The 20,656-nt window shown below is 45.2% G+C and overlaps 1 protein-coding gene across 1 annotated transcript; it reads left to right on the top strand.

Annotated features, from left to right (window-relative positions):
• Positions 1 to 16,229: 16,229 nt before the first annotated feature.
• Positions 16,230 to 19,017, top strand: insm1b (insulinoma-associated 1b). Its single transcript, XM_056590671.1, has 2 exons — positions 16,230 to 17,655; positions 17,827 to 19,017. The coding sequence occupies exons 1-2, from the start codon at positions 16,385 to 16,387 to the stop codon at positions 18,065 to 18,067; spliced, it is 1,512 nt and encodes a 503-aa protein (XP_056446646.1). The 5' UTR covers positions 16,230 to 16,384; the 3' UTR covers positions 18,068 to 19,017.
• Positions 19,018 to 20,656: the final 1,639 nt, after the last annotated feature.

Raw genomic sequence — 20,656 nt, 5'->3', positions numbered from 1 at the left:
ATCTTGTATCACATCATGCCCTCTCCACTCATACTTGTGCACGGACCTTATTGGCCTTGCACTGGTCGCTGATCATCTCCTCGATGAAGAACTTGGTCTTGCCGTAGGGGTTGGTGCAGCCGCCCACCGGGTGCTGCTCGTCGATGGGCAGCCGCTGGGGGTCTCCGTACACCGTGGCCGAGCTGCTGAACACCAGGTTGTGCACTCCGTTAGCCTGCAAGACCTGGGAAACAGGCCCACATAAACACACACACACACACACACACACACACACACACACGCACACACACACACACACACACACACACACACACACACACACACACACACACACACACACACACACACACACACACACACACACACACACAATTAATGTCAGGCAGAGACTGTGGGGGAAAGGCAAGCTCTTAAATATAACAATTGAAGAAACGTCCAGTTATTAAGTGCCACAATGATTACTGGAGATTACATTGTTAGGGTGCAGTGTCAGCACTCACCTGGAGCAGGTTCATGGACGCTGTGAGGTTGACCTGGGTAAGTAAAGCAGAGGCTTCTTCACAGACTCTCCAACGGCTTTCAGGCCCGCAAAGTGCATCACCGCAATGAAGGAATGCTGAAAGAGGAAACAAAATGAACACACACACACAAACAAGTTACTTAAGGTAGGCAACTTCCTTGAGTAATGCGCTCAAGGAACACTTTTCAAGGCAGAATGGCAGACACTACTTATGTTAAGTGAAACTTCTACATAACATTTCCTATGTACACGTCTGACTTTGTGACCAAATAGGGAAATGGTGTGTTGATAATAATCCCATATCTTTTGAAGGGATCGTCCAATCCTTCAATAAAGGTGTCCATAAACGGATCTATCCTGAGCATGCTCTCTGGTCTATCCCCTTCTCCTAAAAACAGGATACAGCATGTGAAAAAGTCCATGAGGGGACGGATACACACACACGCATACACACTCACACACACTTTATGTCTGCGTTTTATAGAACACAATATATTAAACCGGAATACATGCACCATTGAGGCGATGAAACTAACCCACGAATGAAACACACACATAGTTTATTTTTGTCTGAATTAATATAAAACTTGAGGCATTATATACATTTGTTGATTGATGGAAGGCTACACTTGCCCTCGTCTAGAGCTGGTTTACCAGTACACAACGTTCAAAACTGAGCAAAGTCGATGCCAACAGACAGATAAAACGTCAATCAATAGTTAAGTGTCGACATGGCAAAAAAATTGATATGATGGTGGTTGATTATTTTTTATTGAGTAAAACTTTCGCACCGGTCAAAACTTTTGCCTTGTGGTCCGGCATGTTCATACGCGTCACTAATAAACAATACGTCACCAACTGGGCAATTCCGTTATCTGGCCCCAGTTGCCGAAAGGAAGTAAAATCATCAGAGAGTCATGAGGTGTCGTTCACGAGAACTTTCCAACGTCGCAAAAATGTTTTCACCCATAATTCCCAGCGATCTGAACGGGCCATAAATAACATGCCTTACAGAAAATGGTTAGAAAAAAATCTACAAAAATCTGAATTTAAACTGGTTTTCTTTGCTCAATTAAAACAATGATATTCCAGGATATACTAAATAATAAATTGGTTGAATTTTAGATTAGCCAATAGATTATCAAGAGGTCTGTGGGGAAGCATTGAATTGGTTGAGGTGCTATATCTGCCTGATAAGTCTCTTCCTGGTTTGACACAACTCTTTCGTCCACGTACACAAGTGATGCATAGCGAAATTCTGTTTTTCCTATAAAATAAAGTTGAATTCACCTCTATAAATTAACCAGGCATACAATCTAGTTAAAAAACACACAAAAATCAAATTTGTGTGTTTTCTTAAAATAAACAAAAGAAAACGCACAACATATTTATCTTTGAGGACGTCAGTGAAGATACACAACCACAGTCTGGCCACCATGGCCTAGACTAGAGACACTTTTGCTTAATGGGAATTAATTGGGAAAAGTTAAATTAGAGGAGAAGGAAGGCTAGAAAAACGACCAAAAGTCAAGATGAAACAAGAAAAGAAAGAGATAAATATAATTCAGGATAATAAAATGTGGATGTTGTAAGAACTCACAACTCCAGAGGGCGCTGTACATCAACGACCAGACCACAGGTCAAATGAACTAAAACTTACATTTACATTTAGGGCATTTAACAGATGCTTCCATCCATAACTATAACAATATGTAAAATTTTTAGATGAAAGAAAAGTAACAATATATCACTGTCGGTACAGTAAGAATGTTCATAGAACAAGTGCCAAGCACTTACAATTGCTAGGTTAACCATTTCCCTCTAGTTAACAAAGATAGTTAGGATAAGACGCTATAAAATGCGTACGCAAAGTACTATTTTTCAGTGCCATGAGGTATATCATACAATAAGTGTACATGAAGTGCCAGGGGGGGGTTTAGAGAGTAATGGAGGAAAAGGGGTGGTTGGGGGGGAGGAGGGAGGCTATGCAGAGTCAAGGTGAACTCTAAAAAAAGCTTAATGGACATGGTATTCCAAAAGGCACCCCTTTGTTACGCGGAACATAATTGATTCAAATCTGTGTAACCTGGGTACACTGTTGAGACAACATCACCTCCCACTGCTTCCTGTATGTGCAAACCAACCAGCAAATGAAAGTATTGAAAATAAAAATGGCTGAAAGACTGAAGGGTATGTGATTATGTTTTGTTATGCTGGGACCCGAGTGCCAGTTAACCCCCACCTCCCCTCTCTCATCGTCTCTCTCCTAGTGGCTCCTAGTTGCGATGAAGTGGTTCTGAATGTAAGTGCAGGTTACAATGAAAATGATGAACTTTACCTCCTCTGTCTATCACCATCGCCCCTTCGGCCATTTTATTTTACATATTATTTTGTCCTCTCCGCTCTCCCCACTCCCATCCCACGACCCCCCACAACCTCCAAAAACATTGTTATTCGTTCCTTATTTTAAACGCTGATATATATATATATTCCTCCCATGCAAGAAATGTGATTGCAGTCTGAAGGAGAATCAAGCAAATAGTGTGTGGAGCCAGCATGATGTCATGGGACATTTTTCCTGTTGTGGAGGCTTCCCTTCCTCTGCTAATTACCTTGTACAAACTAGAATCTGATATGGCGGATATGAGGCCCAAATAGAATTATTGTGGGCTAACAAAGAGACATTGAGATTCAGAGGATGGGGGTGGGGAGGGGGCACTGAAAGCTTGTTACAATGGAAGGTGTACGCATACTCACATGCATGACATGCGTGCACTAGCAAGCACACAAACACACACACACACACACACACACACACGCACACGCACACACTCACGCACATTTACAGACACACACACACACAAACACACCACACACACACACACACACACACACACACACACACACACACACACACACACACACACACACACACACACACACACACACACACACACACACACACACAGATAAACAATCCTTTCCACCCACACACATACACAACCACTTGTCCTTCCCCTCCATTCCCTCAGATAGGCTAACGTTATTACTGTGGTAATTGTCGTCATTAGTGCCAGCAGCTGTAGAGAGCCCATTGCTTGCTGTCCAAACTCCACCCGAGCCCTCTTTCAATCTTGCCTTCTCATCTCTCTTTCATTTAGACATGTTGTCTTTGTCCTGTTTAATTCTAACAGGCGTCCACATGTTTAACATAGAGCATTAACATTTTCTCACTAAGGTCTACTTTGTCCTGGAAAAGAGAAAATAACGAGTGTGAACAAGATACAGTGTTTCATTACAATGAGGATTAAAAGTATTTTCAAAAAATCATTAATCTCGTTCTATATAGGCATATATCAAGGCCTTATTTCCACTTCTGTTATACAGACCATTTTGTCATAGTCAAATGTCTCAGATATTATATTTGTCTGTGTTTCTGATATTTATTATCAACACCCATTAAATATCCAAGTCTTTTCCGTCGAGTTGAAGAATTGCACATACTTTGACGTTGCACGTTTACTGGAATCCAGGACAGATGATACACTAGAGGGCACTGTTTTGTCAAATGACACCTCTGATGGAGCTCGGATTTACCATTTAATCGTTCCTTCTCCTTTACTCTTCTGTGCTCTTTTCATTTGTTTAAAACTCTATGAATAAAATAATACCAACCCCGCCCTCCATTAAATCCAACCTGTAATTTCAACGTCACCTCCATCGTGATACAGAATTCATTGTTATCTGTAACTTATGCCACTTTTTTTTTATTTGATGTCTATTTAAAGTCCAAGTGAAAAGGATTTCCGTCCGTTTTTAATTCTCTACTGTTCCTGCTAACTTTCACTTACACCTACCCCCACCCCACACAGACACGCACAAACGCACAGAACCCTGCCCACCCACACACATACACAACCACTTGTCCTTCCCCTCCATTCCCTCAGATAGGCTAACGTTATTACTCTGGTAATTGTCGTCATTAGTGCCAGCAGCTGTAGAGAGCCCATTGCTTGCTGTCCAACCTCAACCCGAGCCCTCTTTCAATCTTGCCTTCTCATCTCTCTTTCATTTAGACATGTTGCCTTTGTCCTGTTTAATTCTAACTGGGGTCCACATGTTTTACATAGAGAATGAACATTCTCTCGATAGAGTCTAGTTTAGAAGGGAAAATTACAAGTGTGAGAAGGATACAGCGTTTCATTTTCATGAGACTCGCTCACCGATGCCTCAAATAGAACCGTAGAGCTCTACGAAATCTCACCGCCACCGTACGCAGACCAAGTACACCGTAGTAACTACGGTCAGGCCAATCCGCGCTTCGAAGAACCGCCGTCACGGCATCTACACATAAAAAGGGTTTGCGCCTCTACATTGGTTGGAACGGTAAAGTGTGTTTGCCGCTGCAGAAAAATGGTGTAATCAAGTGCACCTCTAGAAACTTGTCCTCGAGGGCCACGAAAGTTGTTGAAAAATGGAAATATTAATTATTATTTTCCTTTGTTGTAACATATACTACAAATATGAATGCATTGCTATGTAGCCAGATGAAGAAAATTCATAATTGGTTAAATCGAATTTCTTTACACAAACTCTACCATAGTCATCCCGAATATGCATGTATTACTGTAGAGGCATATATATAAAGAACATGAAAAAAACAAAAGAGAACGAAACATAAGTCTTCAAATTAAAATAGGATTTCCGACACGAGTTAGTGTCTAAGTGGTCCAGTGGTATGACCTGCTGATGAAAGGGCCTCCGACTAGGGTTCAAGTCCTTCTTCTGAATGTCCAAATAAAATCTGACCATGAATTGTAAGGTTTCTGTTGGTGCAGTGATGCTGCTTCGGATTATTCTGTGGAGACCAGTGTTCAAGCCCCATAATGTCTCAGAAATTATGTTAATGTTTCTGATATTTGCTATTAACACTTATTAAATATCCAAGTCTTTTCCGTCGAGTTGAAGAATTGCACATACTTTGACGTTGCACGTTTACTGGAATCCAGGACAGATGATACACTAGAGGGCAGTGTTTTGTCAAATGACACCTGCGATGGAGCCCGGACCACTCATTTAATCTTTCCTTCTCCTTTTCTCTTCACTTGTTAAAACCTCTATGAATAAAGACTCTCTCTTGGCCATAAAATCTAACCTGCAATTTCAACGCCACCTCCATCGTGGGACAGTGGATATTCATTGCCATATATCTGTAAGTGGAATGCCTTTTATTTTATTTTATGACTATTTGAAGTAGAAGTCAAAAAGATTTCCTTCATTGTGTTATACTGTCCACTGTTCTTGCTACCTTTACACCTACAATCCCCTCTCCCATACACACACGAACACACACACACACACACACACACACACACACACACACACACACACACACACACACACACACACACACACACACACACACACACACACACACACACACACACACACACTTTTGGAGATTGTCTTTCCCTTTATTGCCAAGAGTTGATGCAGAGAGCAGACAAACCTGTGCAGTGCAAAGCCTTGCATCAGGCGCTAAATGTCATGCATAGCCTGTTTTTATTGGCTGATATGGCCCCCGCCTGCCCTTCTCTTTTTCCCAGAAGCCATTGTTAAAGAGGTGGTTGTTAATACTGCGGACCAGATGGGCCGTATCTCCCACAGGTCTGACCAAGGGTGTTTACCATGCACTGGGCTGTGGATAACAGGTGAGCCTGGCGCGCGGCTCCTCCACCAATCAGAGAGCAGCAGATGTCTGGACTCTCTGCCTGTAAACCTCTGTGTGGCATTTGGGACTGATGGAAGGGCTTTAATGGAAGAAAACAAGCAGCGGCTCCCATAATAGCATTGTGTCAAGATGTGTCCTGTTGATCATTTATTTTGGTGCTTTATAGGATATTTGTTTCACAAGAAGATATATTCAGGTCCACAGAGATATATAAATATAAAACCGGGGCTGGCCTCTCTCCGCTCTCTTCCCCGCTCCCATTTTAAATGTATTGAAATGAACCATCCATCCACACAATCAAACTATTTACCAGTACATGTTTCATAAGATAGGCAGAGTACGGATGACCACACAGCCCCTGTTTCCCCCCCGTTTGCTCCCTGGACTTAGACTGATAAAATGTCTCTCAGTATTCAGGGCAGGAACATTGGACATTCCTCTTAAGCTTTCTAATGCTGGCCGGCCGTGCTGAATTACCGCAATTTGGTATCATGGCAACCATGGGGGGGAGGATGGACCGAGGCTCGTCAGAAAGCGAGTTTGAGCTCTGAATCAATCTGCCCTAATGGATGACCTGTGTGGAGCGTACGTGTATGGATTAGTTTGGCTGGAAAACCAGTCCCTGTTCTGTCAACAGCGGATCAGATTACCATCCTCTGCCTCACCTGGCCAGCCCTGCTTCCTCTCCGGTGCCTCCACACAACAGCTGTATGTTCATTAGTCTGAAAGTGCATCCCTGTTTTTTTGTTATTTTGAACACAAAACTAGAAGGTCCTCGCATCTCGTTACTTCGCGCGGCGGCGGATTGGATTGACGCGCGTGTCGTTTCTCATTTGACCTCCGTCTCTTTCACATGTGCATTTCGGAATCACTTTTGACAGGGCACTTCCGTCTCCCCCTATCATTACGCTTTATGTTTCCAGCACACATTCCAGCCCCGACTCCAGGCCCAGAGCCGGGTCCTAATGAGACCTCTCAGGCTGATGAGGGGGTTAAGCTGCCAGGCCGTGCAGCCGGGGAGGCAGCGAGGCTGAGGTCGGACTCAACAGCCTTCCAAGGACGTGGCGCACGCAGCAGCACTAGACAACCGACGCAGAAGACAGGACGCCGGAGCCAAGAATAGGAAGCACAGCATCTCGTTAACGGATGAGATGAACTTATATTCTAATTAGCAAATCAATGTTTCTCTTTGGCTCTGAAGGCTGGATTATGCATGTCAGGTCCATCTGGACAGACTGGAATAGTGTGGTGTTTGGTGGAGTCAGGAACAGGGGGAAAAAGGCTGATAGGTCAGAACGCGTCTCATCTTTCAGCTTGGACCCATATTCATGCCGTTCTCTTTTTGTCCTTTAGAGAATTCCTGACCCAGGCACCTGCTCATTTCAGAGCATATCAAACACGCCTGTGTAACCATTAACCAGTGTTCAAACATTACACGTCGGCCCCGCACTGCTCACAAAGAAGACCCCCACATGCAAACCTTCCCTCAACGACTAGCGCATTTCCAAGTACAGTCAACAGGCTCAACCCAAGCATAATGTATCCCGTGTATTTGACTACAGCACCATGGCCACGTCGCTGCATTGTGGTCCACTGCTCCCGGTGGGGTCGGGGGTGTTTTGTGTTGAGTGTGTCATCCTCATTATCGCACAGCGACGACGCTGCGCCCATTAGCTAGACGTCGTTCAGGCTAACCACAAAGCCTGGCTGCTGATGGATGAGCAGAGTGATAGACTTTGGATGCTTGGTTTCAGGGGGTCGGGTGGGGCGGGGGAGCAGGGGGGGGCTATAGGACTATGTCCATCTCTGATGTCGTCCATCCTGTGACCCCCCCCCCCCCCCACACACACACCTCCTCTTCCTGCCTGCAGATACACCCCGGGTACCCCCACCAGCTGCCCCTAGCCCCTCTGGTGGCCCCGGCTTCTGCTTGCCATGTGTTGGGAGTCAAAGGGGTCCCCCACTATCAGTCATCAGGAGGGGAGCCCACCGTCTCCCACCCAGCAGCACACTAAATCACAATCAATCGGCCCCGGCAGACAGAGATGGATTGAGGGGGCAACCGCGACCCCCGTACCTTCTTAGAGGAGACGCCGGCCCCCCTAAGGGCTGCTGTCACAGACAGATAATGGAGGTGGTTCTGGGGAGGCGTGACGGGTCAAGCCCTTCCAGGGAGGAAGTTATCATCGGGCCATTGGAAGGAATCTGGGCTGTATGTGGAGACAATAGCCGCGCAACAGCATAGTGCGGGATGTCCGTTCGTCAAAGGGGGAGAGTACTTTTGTTTGTTTGATGCCGATGCCTTTGTGATCTTGAATCTAAAACCAATTAGCACCACACAGCGAGAAATGTTTACCTACAGCGAACAAAGGCGTGTATATATAACAGTCGGGTTGTAGTAATTCATAATATCTCTTTGTTGAAATCTGCCCTTTTCTCTGAGGAAGAGAAAGGTTGTTTCCCCGCCTCGATCCCGTCTACCTTCCCATTGTGCTTCAGTTTTTCTTCAAATTGGTCTTGGTGCATTCTGCCCCACATGATCATCTGTTCTGAAGATGAGCTGTTTAGTGCTCAACAATTTCCTTCGCCGCGGAACAAGTGATTGCATCATGCACATGTGAATCGACGGTAAATATCATTGTTTCAAACGTGAAATGAGCCCTCTGTGATGCCATTACACTATGATTGTGGGTGAAAGATCTTATTATGTATTCCCCCACAAGGGCTCGAGGGAGCATCATTCACATGTAGATTTTTGCTTTGGAAGTGCCCCCGCTATACAATTTCCATTTAGATAAGGTGTACGGGCAAATAAAGAACGGATGGCCAACAAGACGCAGGGTTCTTCATTTGATTAACTAATCATAGTCTTTGTAATTCCACTCAGGGACCCTGAAGGTCAGTGACGGCCTGTGTGCGTTCTGATTAGCCTATGCATGATTGCCGCGACGACTGCACAATTCAGCTCAAGTAACTGGACTCCCAACACAGTCTCCGAATGGCTGTGATTAAATGAGACAATTAGAACATAGGGAGTGTATGTCCCCGGTAATCCCTCTCTCTCTCTGTCCGCTCCTGGGACAAACATGGTCTCTCTATCAACTGTACTGCTGACCACTGAGAGAGTTGGAGAGGAGAGGTGATTAGGATCCTGGTTAAGTGCGGCTGGAGGCTAAATGTGGTTGGCTTGGATTTTTTAAGGTATGTCAGCTCTCCACTAGCCTCCTCAGCTTAGCTTAGTTTATTGCGGCATGTTGATATGATTGCCTCACCCTCTCCGGCCTCTACAAATACAATAACGGAAAACACACCAACACACATACAATCATGGTACATTCATGTATGAGTGTATCACTACGAGTACGGTTACAATATTATTCATGGTTTGCCATAAAACACCACAAACCAAGGACTAAAGAAGAGAGAAAAAGTAAACTACTCCTTCTCAAGTCCGGTCCGAGGTCAAAGGTGAGTGTTGTGATTGTGCGCCTGCACGCGCACGTGTTTGTGTGTACGATAGAGAAGATTTGGGATAGCAACTCAACGGCCCCCTCCACATGACTGATCTCATTTGATGGATCTCATTATGCAAACGGCTCCCAACTCCCGCCGCATAATTAGCCCTTAATTAATTTGAGTGAAATCTTTCATCTGTCTGTGTCCGGCGCGCTCCTTCCTTCCATTTACAATCTGATATTAATTTCAGAGGGATGGAGCAGCAGCAGCGGCTGATGAAAAGGCTGATATAATTAATCAAGTATCTTTTCCCTTCATTTTTCTGAGGGAATAATAGTATGTGTAATGAGCAGGGTCTGATTAACCCTGTTACACTGCCTAATTAGGGGGATCATTTAATAATCAAGGAAGCAGTACAATTACAAGAGAATGCAAATTATGCCTTATCTAATGACGAGTGGGCCAATTTGGGGAATTCTTTGTTTGGGAAACGTAGCATTCCAAAAATCTGAGTTACGGCAAGGTCATTTGTTTGTTATGTTGGTGTGGGAGGATGTGCTTACATTCTTGAGCACCCGGGATTATTTTACTACTTGACACAGTAATTACACTGTCTCCTAACTCCATGAATCACAAGTGTCAGGAGAACACCAATATGAAATATGATTTTTAATCGAATCTGTATGGCCCGCAACGCCAGGCCAACTCATTTCCTCTGCTAGGAAACTGAAGTGACTTTTTCCTCAGTGGCCTTTCCATCCCAAATACTTGCATTTGTTATTCATTGCATTACTATTATAATACAATGGATGATACCTTTCATGCTGATATGACATACTTATTTCCTTATTTATTAAAAGACCTACAACACAGTCAAAGCAACGCCCTAATCCGAGTCTATTCTTAATTCTTGCAATCGTCCCATTTGATTTAAAAATACATTCATAGATTTCCTTTTTCCAACTTGTCTGACAAACTAATTAGTGTTAGGCTGCGTTTGGTATTATTCTTCGTTAGATATCAATAAATCATACATTATTAAGACCGTAGGGCAAGGCGAGTCGCAGTGAGCGATACACCATGACTATTCATAAGATGCGTGCATTCACTGCATTGCCCCGAGCTCTCTGTCACATTTCAATGGGACCGCCACTCCGTACCACACATTGCTCTTGTTCATTTTGTAGGAGCCGATGCCCTGAAGGACAGAACGGGGCTGCTGCTGCTGCTGCTAAATGCAACATCAAGGCCCAGGGTTTCAGTACCATGGAGAGCAACGGTCTGCTGCCTCAAAGCGGAACTAGTTTAGAGCCATCGGACGGCATTGATGTCATTAATTAGGCCTACCAAGCCTCGTCACTGGGAACACGTGAGAATACATGAGAGCAGTAGTCATTTTTCCAATGAACAAATTGCAAAGCAAAATGCATACAAATAAAATGATATTAGACACATGCGTCTAAGATCAGCCTGAGATCAACGAATGAGGTGGTACCGCTGGCCAGCCCGTATTCTGTCAATAGAAGAACGATGTGAGCCATTTGTTTCTTTGAGAGTCCATCTCTCATGTTCCGAGATGATTCATCTGCTGTCCGCGTGGTCATCAAACTAATGGCAGCCCTCATGGCAGAACTCTGCGAGGAATAGCTCCTCTTTCAGTCGTTCTTCCATTGAGTCATTGAATCAATACCAATACAGTCTTCATAAGGCCAGTACTAATGGCCCGCGCCCGTTTGTCTCTTTGTTGTAAAAGTCTGTGTGTTGACAACTGAATGTCAATGTCAATGTGATAGCATGCCCTGTACACAGATTTTGGCCTTAATGCTGTTGTGCTTGGCTCCTGCTCCTCTGTGTGCCTAGGTAGTGTGTGGCTGTGTGTGTGTGTGTGTGTGTGTGTGTGTGTGTGTGTGTGTGTGTGTGTGTGTGTGTGTGTGTGTGTGTGTGTGTGTGTGTGTGTATGTGTGTGAGAGAGGGTGAGAGAGAGAGAGAGAGAGGGAAAGAGAGAGATGACAGTTTATGTGTGCGTGAGTGTGTGTGCATGTGTGTGCGAATGTAAAGCGACTGTGCCTCTATGCACTGCCCCCCCCCCCCCCCCCCCCCCCGCAGCGGAGCCGTGCCTGCAGTACTCCTATGAAGTAATTGAAAGAAAGCGGGGCAGGGCCAGAGAATTTGCCGCCCGCTGGCCTTATTATCTGCGATACGGCAGCTGCTCTGCCCGCCGCTTTGTCCCGTGGCTCATGAATACAGAAATGAATTTGACGGACGGACGGACGTCGGATGGAGGGGAGATGCCGCAGAGAGGGGAGGGAGAGAGCGCAGGGCCAGAGCCGCCTTAATCAGCTCCCAGATAGAACAATCACTTCATCCACCTCTGCCTTTCCGAGGTGAATTAGTGTTTAACATTCCAGGGCATGCCTTGTGATGGGGTCTTGTGGGGTGGGAGGGTGCGGAGGGGGGGGGCCTCCGCCTCGAACGACCAATGGACTGCAACGATTACACGGAGACACTCCAGTGTTTTCAATGAGTGAATTAGGGCTAAACGTGCCCCTGGGACTTGCACAACTGCCATGCGGGCAAACTATGTTTTAATATGATGCTATTAATCTCTGATCTCATAAAGGAAGTACAATTTAATGCTTTGATCGGTCAGTCATAATGTTCTCCGTTAGGGGCCTTTCCCTTCCCGGACGGCGATGTGTGCTTAGGAAATAATAGGAGGAATTACCTCACCCTGGTATGTTGATTACTATTAGATCAATTCATGGATTCATTCAAATTCATTATGGCCTTGTCTGAGTGTTTTTTAGAGGTACACTTCTGATATATCTTAGCATTATATGATCCTGCATTGACAAATTCCATCGATGCTTTACAAAGGAAGTGTTGGAGCTTTCCAACTTGTCATCCACCTGGATGGTGGAAATATCTTTGGTCAAAGCAGCTGCTCACAAATGTAAGCACACACACACACACACACACACACACACACACACACACACGCACACACGCACGCACGCACGCACGCACGCACGCACGCACGCACGCACGCACGCACGCACGCACGCACGCACGCACGCACACACACACACACACACACACACACACACACACACACACACACACACACACACACACACACACACACACACACACACACACACACACACACACACACAGTATATCAGATGGACTGTGTCTGACTCTTGGCAGAGATGCATACATCACATCAAAAAAGAAAAGAAAAAGGAAACCAACTCATTGGTATAGACTTTAAATAAATTCAGTACAAGTAGAAGCAATCAGTGGCTCTTTGGATATAAACATAAAACCGCCATCTTACCTTCTGCAGGGGAGGGGGGGGGGCGACTGTTGAGGTGGGAAAAGGCCTAAATGAATTCAAACACATGAGGAAACACACATGGTGGTCCCTGGTAATAGGAGGTGACCACACTGATCACTCAAGTCTCTAATCGTACTGTGACACCGAGACAATGGACAGCAACAGGGCACAATATCATACAATACAAGATGACTGTTGTTCCAAACCAATCACTGCACGGATATCCAATGTGTAATGTGTATTGTATCCATTGTTCATGCTTGTTTTAGGTTTTGTGTCCATAGCTATAGTCTGTTTAAACCTGTGTTCTTTGCTTTGCCCTCTCCATGGTTCTGAAAGAGGGCTCTATCAGATTACAAGCATAGACAAAAGGGGAGGCAGGCTAATCCATTATAACAATTGATCAACAGTGCGGCGGCTGTATGTCGCAAGCATCAATTAGTCCTGTAGGCATGTCCACATTCCACACACCGAATCACAGGTGGGCTACCATGGGCTTCACATTAGGAGCAGAACTTGAGAGAGTTGGGGAGTATTAAACATGTGCATGTTTAAAAAAGAATACTATGTCCAACTTTTACCTCCTCTCTGATTTAACAGTCAAATAAATAAAACCACAATGTGGAATGAGAGTGGAATAAGATAGAACACTATAAATCTCATCCTACCATCCGGCATTTATCTTTTTACCCTGTTGGTGGTGCAGTGAAATAACAACTGCGCTCCCATTCAATAGACGCTGGACGGGTTTACTTCCAAACTACGCCTAAGAGGAGGCCAGCGTTTTAAAGTGACCGTAGTAAAAAAAAAAAAAAAAGCATTGGTTTTTATAATAGACAAACTCTAATCTCGTTGTAAAACGCTTATATATAATTGTACATGTTATAATCATATTATAAACAGCGCACAGTGATTATTTGGAGGGCAAAACAGGCAGAATGTAGCAGGGTAATGGAGTTTAGCCTACATTAGGAGGTGGTGGCGGGGGGACGGAGCTGCAGCTATATGCTAATTTCGGCGCCAATCCTTCGGTGCTTCCCCTCGCGCAGGGCAGCACGCGCCACTGAGCAAACAGCCATGGAAGGCATCAGGGTCACAATTTGAAAGCGAGCCTCTTTGGTGAAATTATCAGTGGAGAAAGAGGAACTTGTTTAAATGCCATCGGAGGTTTTATGAAGGCATATACGAGAACAACAAACAACCCGCTAGGTTAACATTGCCAGAAGCACAACACGTGACTTATTTTTTTTAATAGGCCTACAACTTTAGTTAGGTATGTTAGTTAGGTATAAACAAAAACATAGCCTAAATAAAATGCATCGCCCCTGGAAATGAACAGTGAGGATATTTTATTTTGTGATAACCAGTTAAGAAAGAAGTTAGACCGACTCCATTTCTCCTTCACTAAACTAAAAACAGTCGCTTGATAAAAAACATTATTTTCTTTCAAATTATAAGATAACGGTGTGCGTTCAAGCAGGTGAGAAGCTGTCGCAACAGAGAGGCCCATTGAAGGGAACAGACCAACGTCTCAGCTCGATTGTGTAATTATTTGACTTGGTCATACTGCAGCTTTATGCAAATGAGGGGAACAATACCCGACGATAGAGATTAATTCTTTACTGGTCGGGGAGCGGGGAGCATGCCCCCGCTGCCGAGTGGCGGACGCCAGCCATTTACTACATGTGTATTATTTAAAAAGAAACCGAAAAAATATGCATTCTATTTGTTATGTGCACTTTTATACACGATACGGTCAAGTTACAACAAGCAACCACAACTATTTTCCAGTATCTTCCTTTACATGACACATTATTTTGATGATAGGTGGAACTTTTAGATTTATTTGAACAATGTAGTACATTTTTAAACAATAACCTTGCTCTCCCCAACAAAGTGATGGTGAGTAATCCACTTTGCTATAGGCGAAGAATTAAACCCAGGCTTATACCAAAACATAATTATGTTTGTGTGGAAAAACGAAAAAGGCCTATTAGGCTACATCTTGACACAAAACCTTTTTTATTGGTGTAGATAGCTTACTACAATTAAATCATAAAAATTTAAACGGCATATAACTGTCTTCTACCTTGCCAAGCGGTAAACAATAAGCCCCGCATTTTGGCTATTGGGAACAAGCTATTTGTTCAGCATTTTACAACACAAGCAGTGGCGGGAGCGGGAGGGCGCGGGAGGGCGGGCGCTCGTGCAGCGGCCTTCTTCTTTGTCTGGCGCGCTGATTACGCCCAGCACGCGCCTCGCTGTAGGCCAGATTGGCCGTGGGTCCTGTTTCACAGTGAAGAGGTCAATTTGCCTTTCAAACGAAAAAAAGGGATATCCAGCGTGGGCAGACGTGGCCATTGTGCACAAAAGACAAGAGGGTTCTTCTTATTACTTATGTATGCAGCGAGATCTGGTCGTGATTTATATGTCGAGTTAAACTACCAAGGCAGACACGTGCCCCCCCCCCCCCCCAAATAAAGATTCAGTCTCTGAGAATAGGCTTCTTTTTTTTATATAACATATGATTTAATAGAATGGAAGTAAAAATTGAGCTTTAGCGTTGGGTCAACCCATAGCCACGTTGCGCATAATGAAAAACACCAGGCGTTAAATAACACAGAGAAAAGGTTTAGGCCTACAATCAAATCTGAAAGAAATAATAGGTTTTTCACTCTGGGTAGCCTGGTTTTTAACACCCAACAGGCATTTCTGCATTGTCACTTTGATGTAGGCTACTATCGTTTGATATACTTATTGTTAAGAAATTACGCAAACGTTAATGCTTTGGGTATGTATTATGAAACCTTTCGTAAACCTTCTAAATTGTGATGATTGTAGCGTTGATGGACATTTCCTTTTGGCAGCTCTGTGGCCCCCAGAGGAGAGCCACAAAGCCGTGGCACGTGTGCATTTGTATAGGGAGCCATCAGACCGTAAAAGGAGGAGGGCCCGGCGTGTGCCTCGGCCGGGGCGGGGCTGCGCGCGCACCTTAATGTAATAAACCGCAAGTACATCTGCTAAGCTATCTGCACATCATCCAACGAAATCCACCATCCCAGAATTCAAGCCCTCCCACAATCGAATCCGCTGGGATCTCGGTGGCGTGTGATTGGTCGGGGATGCGGCAACAGGGGGCGAGAACAATAGCATCACCCCGGCATAAAAAGAGTGGAGCTATGCCTTGGAGACGAAAACATTTCAGCAACAGAAGGATCGATAGAATTGAAAGATAAAGTCCGATACTGCTTCCTGTTGGTGCCATCATTTCAACAAACCTGGATACTCGAGACCTCTTCCACCGCTCCAAAGTGCCTTGCAATCATCATTCGCAAAGATGCCCAAAGGATTTCTAGTGAAAAGAAACAGAAAATCCGCACATGTTTCGTATAGGACTCGTTCGGAAGAAGATGACCTACAGGACCACCCCCACCCGGCCGCCTTTCCCAGCATCCACGGGGCGGACTCTTTCCTGCCCGTGTCCGTCGTGGCGTCCCTCCCTTACCGCGCGGCACCGTCGCCGGACCTCGCCGCGGACGCGCCGGTCCCCAGGCTGGAGAAGCCGGGGCAATTCGGCAACCCCGAGGCGGTGTACCAGGCGCTCTACAGCCCCACCCGCCCCGTGAGCAAGGAACACGAGCGGGGATATTTCGAGAGAAGTTTCAACCTTGGCTCGCCTATTTCTGCCGAGTCATTCCCCACGCCCGCCTCCCTCTCCAACATAGACCACGTCCTTTTCGCCCCCGTGGATCTGAAGATCGGCACCAGCAACAGCAACCGCAGCGGCACCACCAGCAGCAGCACCGGCAGCAGCATCAGCACCACCACCAGCAGCACAATCCCGGCAGTCCCCTCAGTCCCCACCGCCCGGGCAGCCACCAAGAGACCCGCGAGTGACCACGCAGAACGCAAAGCGAAACCGTCCTCCAAGAAACCCAAAGCCATCCGCAAGCTCAACTTTGAAGACGAAATGACAACTTCGCCGGTGCTCGGTCTCAAAATCAAAGAGGGGCCGCTGGAGACGAAACCGCGCTCTCAATCAGCGGGAGGGAATAAGCCTTTAGGGGAGTTCGTCTGTCAGTTGTGTAAGGAGGCGTATGCGGACCCCTTCTCCTTAGCCCAGCACAAGTGCTCCCGCATCGTGAGGGTCGAGTACAGGTGTCCCGAGTGCGACAAGATGTTCAGCTGCCCGGCGAACCTCGCTTCGCACCGTCGCTGGCACAAACCCCGGGCCAGCGCAGCCGGGCTGCCGCCTCCGCACAGCGTCAAGTCTGAAATCGCCAAAATGCCCTGCAGCGTGAAGCCCGTCCACCAAGAGGAAGCCAAAGACATGCGACACGCCGAACTACTGAGTGACAGGGACACCCCGAGCCCAGGCCTGTCCGAATCGGGATCTGAAGATGGTTTATTCGACTGCAACGTCTGCGGCAAGAGGTTCAAACGTCAAGCATACCTAAGAAAACACACCTTGGCCCACCAGGCCATGCAGAAGAAAGTGTACGAGGAGCAGCAGCAGCAGCAGCAGTTACAGCAGCAGCAGCAGCAGCAGCAGCAGCAGCAGCAGCAGCAGCAGCAGCAGCAGCAGCAGCAGCAGCAGCAGCAGCAGCAGCAGCAGCAGCAGCAGCAGCAGCAGCAGCAGCAGCAGCAGCAGCAGGGATTTCAAAACAACGACCGCGTGCTGGTGGCAGACCAGGCGCCCGAATCATCCTCCTCAGCATCCTCTTCCTCCTCCTCTTCCTCCTCCTCATCATCATCCTCAGAGGAAAGCGCGAACCAAAGTCCCCTTAATTTGAGCCCCGTGGACTGCCTACTGTGCCCCGTGTGCGGGGAGAATTTCACCAACAGGGCTAGCCAGGAGAGACACTTGCGTCTCATGCACTCCTCCCAGGTTTACCCCTGCAAGTATTGCCCCGCCACGTTCTACAGCTCGCCGGGACTCACCAGGCACATAAATAAGTGCCACCCGTCTGAGAACAGGCAGGTCATCCTGCTCCAAATGCCCGTGCGACCCGCCTGCTAAATGAGAAGACAACCTTCGTGCCTTTGACGGGGAAAAAAGAAATGTGTCTTTGGATGAAAGAATTGTTTTTTTGTGAGAACATTGCCATAGTACTACTGTAGGCCCGCGAGGAGGCAGGGCAACTTGATGTTTAAATGGTGTTTCATGAGGTGTCTTTTTCATGCCAATCAGTGATTGTTGAACGCTTCTCTATATCTTGAGTAACATATAGGTCTATTTTGAGATTTTTTTCCTCAAATTAGTTTATCAAAAGAATACAAAGGGTTAGTTTGACTGTTAAAAGGGTATTTTTCTAGACGGCACACGTGCTAACTATAGCTTATAGACCTAAGAAACGTTTTAAAAGTCCCGCCATCCTTCTTTTCATCCAAGCCTTTGAAGTCACCGACCGTGATCGTAGCTTTACGCTGGTGTGTGAACGACAAAACCTATCAATTTTGTCTTAAGAAAAAGAAACCGAAGCATTCCCTTCTAGTAGAACCACAAATGCCTTTAGAATACAAACAAGCCTAGTCTGAATAGTTCACATCCACATCCAAATTCCGCTGTATAACTGCCTTAAAAAGTCAACATCGATTTTGTTATTTTGTTTTATTTTGAATGCTGGCACATATTTTATTATTGAAGATTGTTGCAATATTTTTCATCCTAATTTTATTTATTTATTTATTCTAATTATTTTATGTAACTTATTGTTGTGTCGTGTGATTATTTTGTGAATCGTTCTGGCAGTTTACATGTCGTAGCCAAATGTGTTGTCCAATTTATGAGTTGTGATAATTGTCGTGGGTCGATTTTAATCTTCAATCTCCACAGCTCTTGTAAAACGTAAAGCTCTTATCTTAGATGCAATCTTTTTTAAGGACGCGTTATTTTCATAAATGTTGGCTTTTATAGCGCTTTGATTGTATGTGTATATCGTTGTTGTCTATTAAAATAAAATATTTTCAAAGGACATTTTGACTCCTAACTTTCTTCAAATCACTTTCTGAAAGTTGTGGAAAGCAACAGAAATGGACTAGTTCAACTTAATTACCGATCAATTTATTTTAAATGTTGTGGTTATTTAATTAATAAATAGAATATTTACATATATTTTTTAAAAAAGTGGCCTAATGTTTTAATAGCCTATGAAGTCTCACCGTTGTTTCAAATGGTCCATTTTACTGATTTCGAAAGAAAAGATTGACATTCACTTAATGTTATTTTCAAATGATCCCAATTACAATATTAAAATTATATTTCGCCTAAGAATAGGAAACATTAACAACAAGTGTTAATAGCTTTCTACAATTCTACAGGCTATTTGTCAATAGACCTAAATAAACACATTTACAATCGCAAATATACACAATGCCTGAACCCGTTTCTACTTGGAACTTTGGTGTAGCAATTACTAAATCTTTACTTGAAACATTTAAAAAAATACATTTCCATGAAATAAGACACATAGAAGGAAGATGCAGTTTCACTTAAAACACATTGATTCCTTCGTCATGCTGCTTTCGATTCTCGATTAATTAGGTTCGTTTAGGCCAGACGATAAATTGTAACTGCAGAGGCTCCAATGACATCCTTTCACTTGCACATAGAAGCACTTCAACTCATAAATTCTGCCCAATCAATCCCAGACAGGGGGACAAGGAGGTGACAGAGTTCACCTCCAAGGCCGTTAGCCTACATGAAAAGACTCGATAAGTTCAGATTCTACATGGACCAGGGCACACATCAGGCCTTTGCTCACCTGCTTAACATGTCCATTAAGGTGTATTAAAACCTCTTCTTTGTGTTTGTGTCAGCTCGTTTCTATGTTGAAAAAAAGTAATCAAGGAAAAAGGTGGGATTGTCAACTGGTCAAGGTTAGTCAGTGCCACAAAAAACAGAAGTAGCCTACTATGAATTTGTCAAAATTACATTCACAAATAAACCCTTTCTCTCTTAAGTAAGTGACCTTAAAAGTATTCTTCTTTTATATTATTGGAAAACCTGAAAATGGACCATCGCTAGTTCTGTATAAAACCCTAACGTATCACTTTCAGAATAGGACTAGCACCAGGGAAAGCCCTGCTCACACTGCACACACAGGAATACACAGCCGGGCTAAAGGGGACTTTGACCGGAGTCAACATGGGTAAATCATGGGCGTCCCGGCAGCCGGGACAGGACAGGGCAGCGCCGGGTGCCACAGACAGTGCACCTGTACCTCCCGGTTATGGCTCCATTATTCAGGGCCGGCCATCAGAGCGCTGGCGGGGCAGCAGGGGAGACAGATGGGAGGAGGGTCAGGTTACCCTGCTGCTCGCCCCCTGGAACAGGGTCACAAGGCCCGCAGACGGAGCCTCACGTCAGCCCTTACTCCCTCACGTGGGTGACGTTCATGCACACGCAACACACACACACACACACACACACACACACACACACACACACACACACACACACACACACACACACACACACACACACACACACACACACACACACACACACACACACACACACACGCACACACACACACACACACCTCTCCTGCAGCCTTTTAATATAACTGAGTGCAGACCAGCAAAGAAGAAGCGGTGACTAATTCAA

Source organism: Gadus chalcogrammus, chromosome 5 (assembly GCF_026213295.1).
Source record: "Gadus chalcogrammus isolate NIFS_2021 chromosome 5, NIFS_Gcha_1.0, whole genome shotgun sequence".
Classification (NCBI taxonomy): domain Eukaryota; kingdom Metazoa; phylum Chordata; class Actinopteri; order Gadiformes; family Gadidae; genus Gadus; species Gadus chalcogrammus.
Note: the sequence above shows the minus strand (reverse complement) of the source record. Positions and strands in the feature narration are given on the sequence as shown.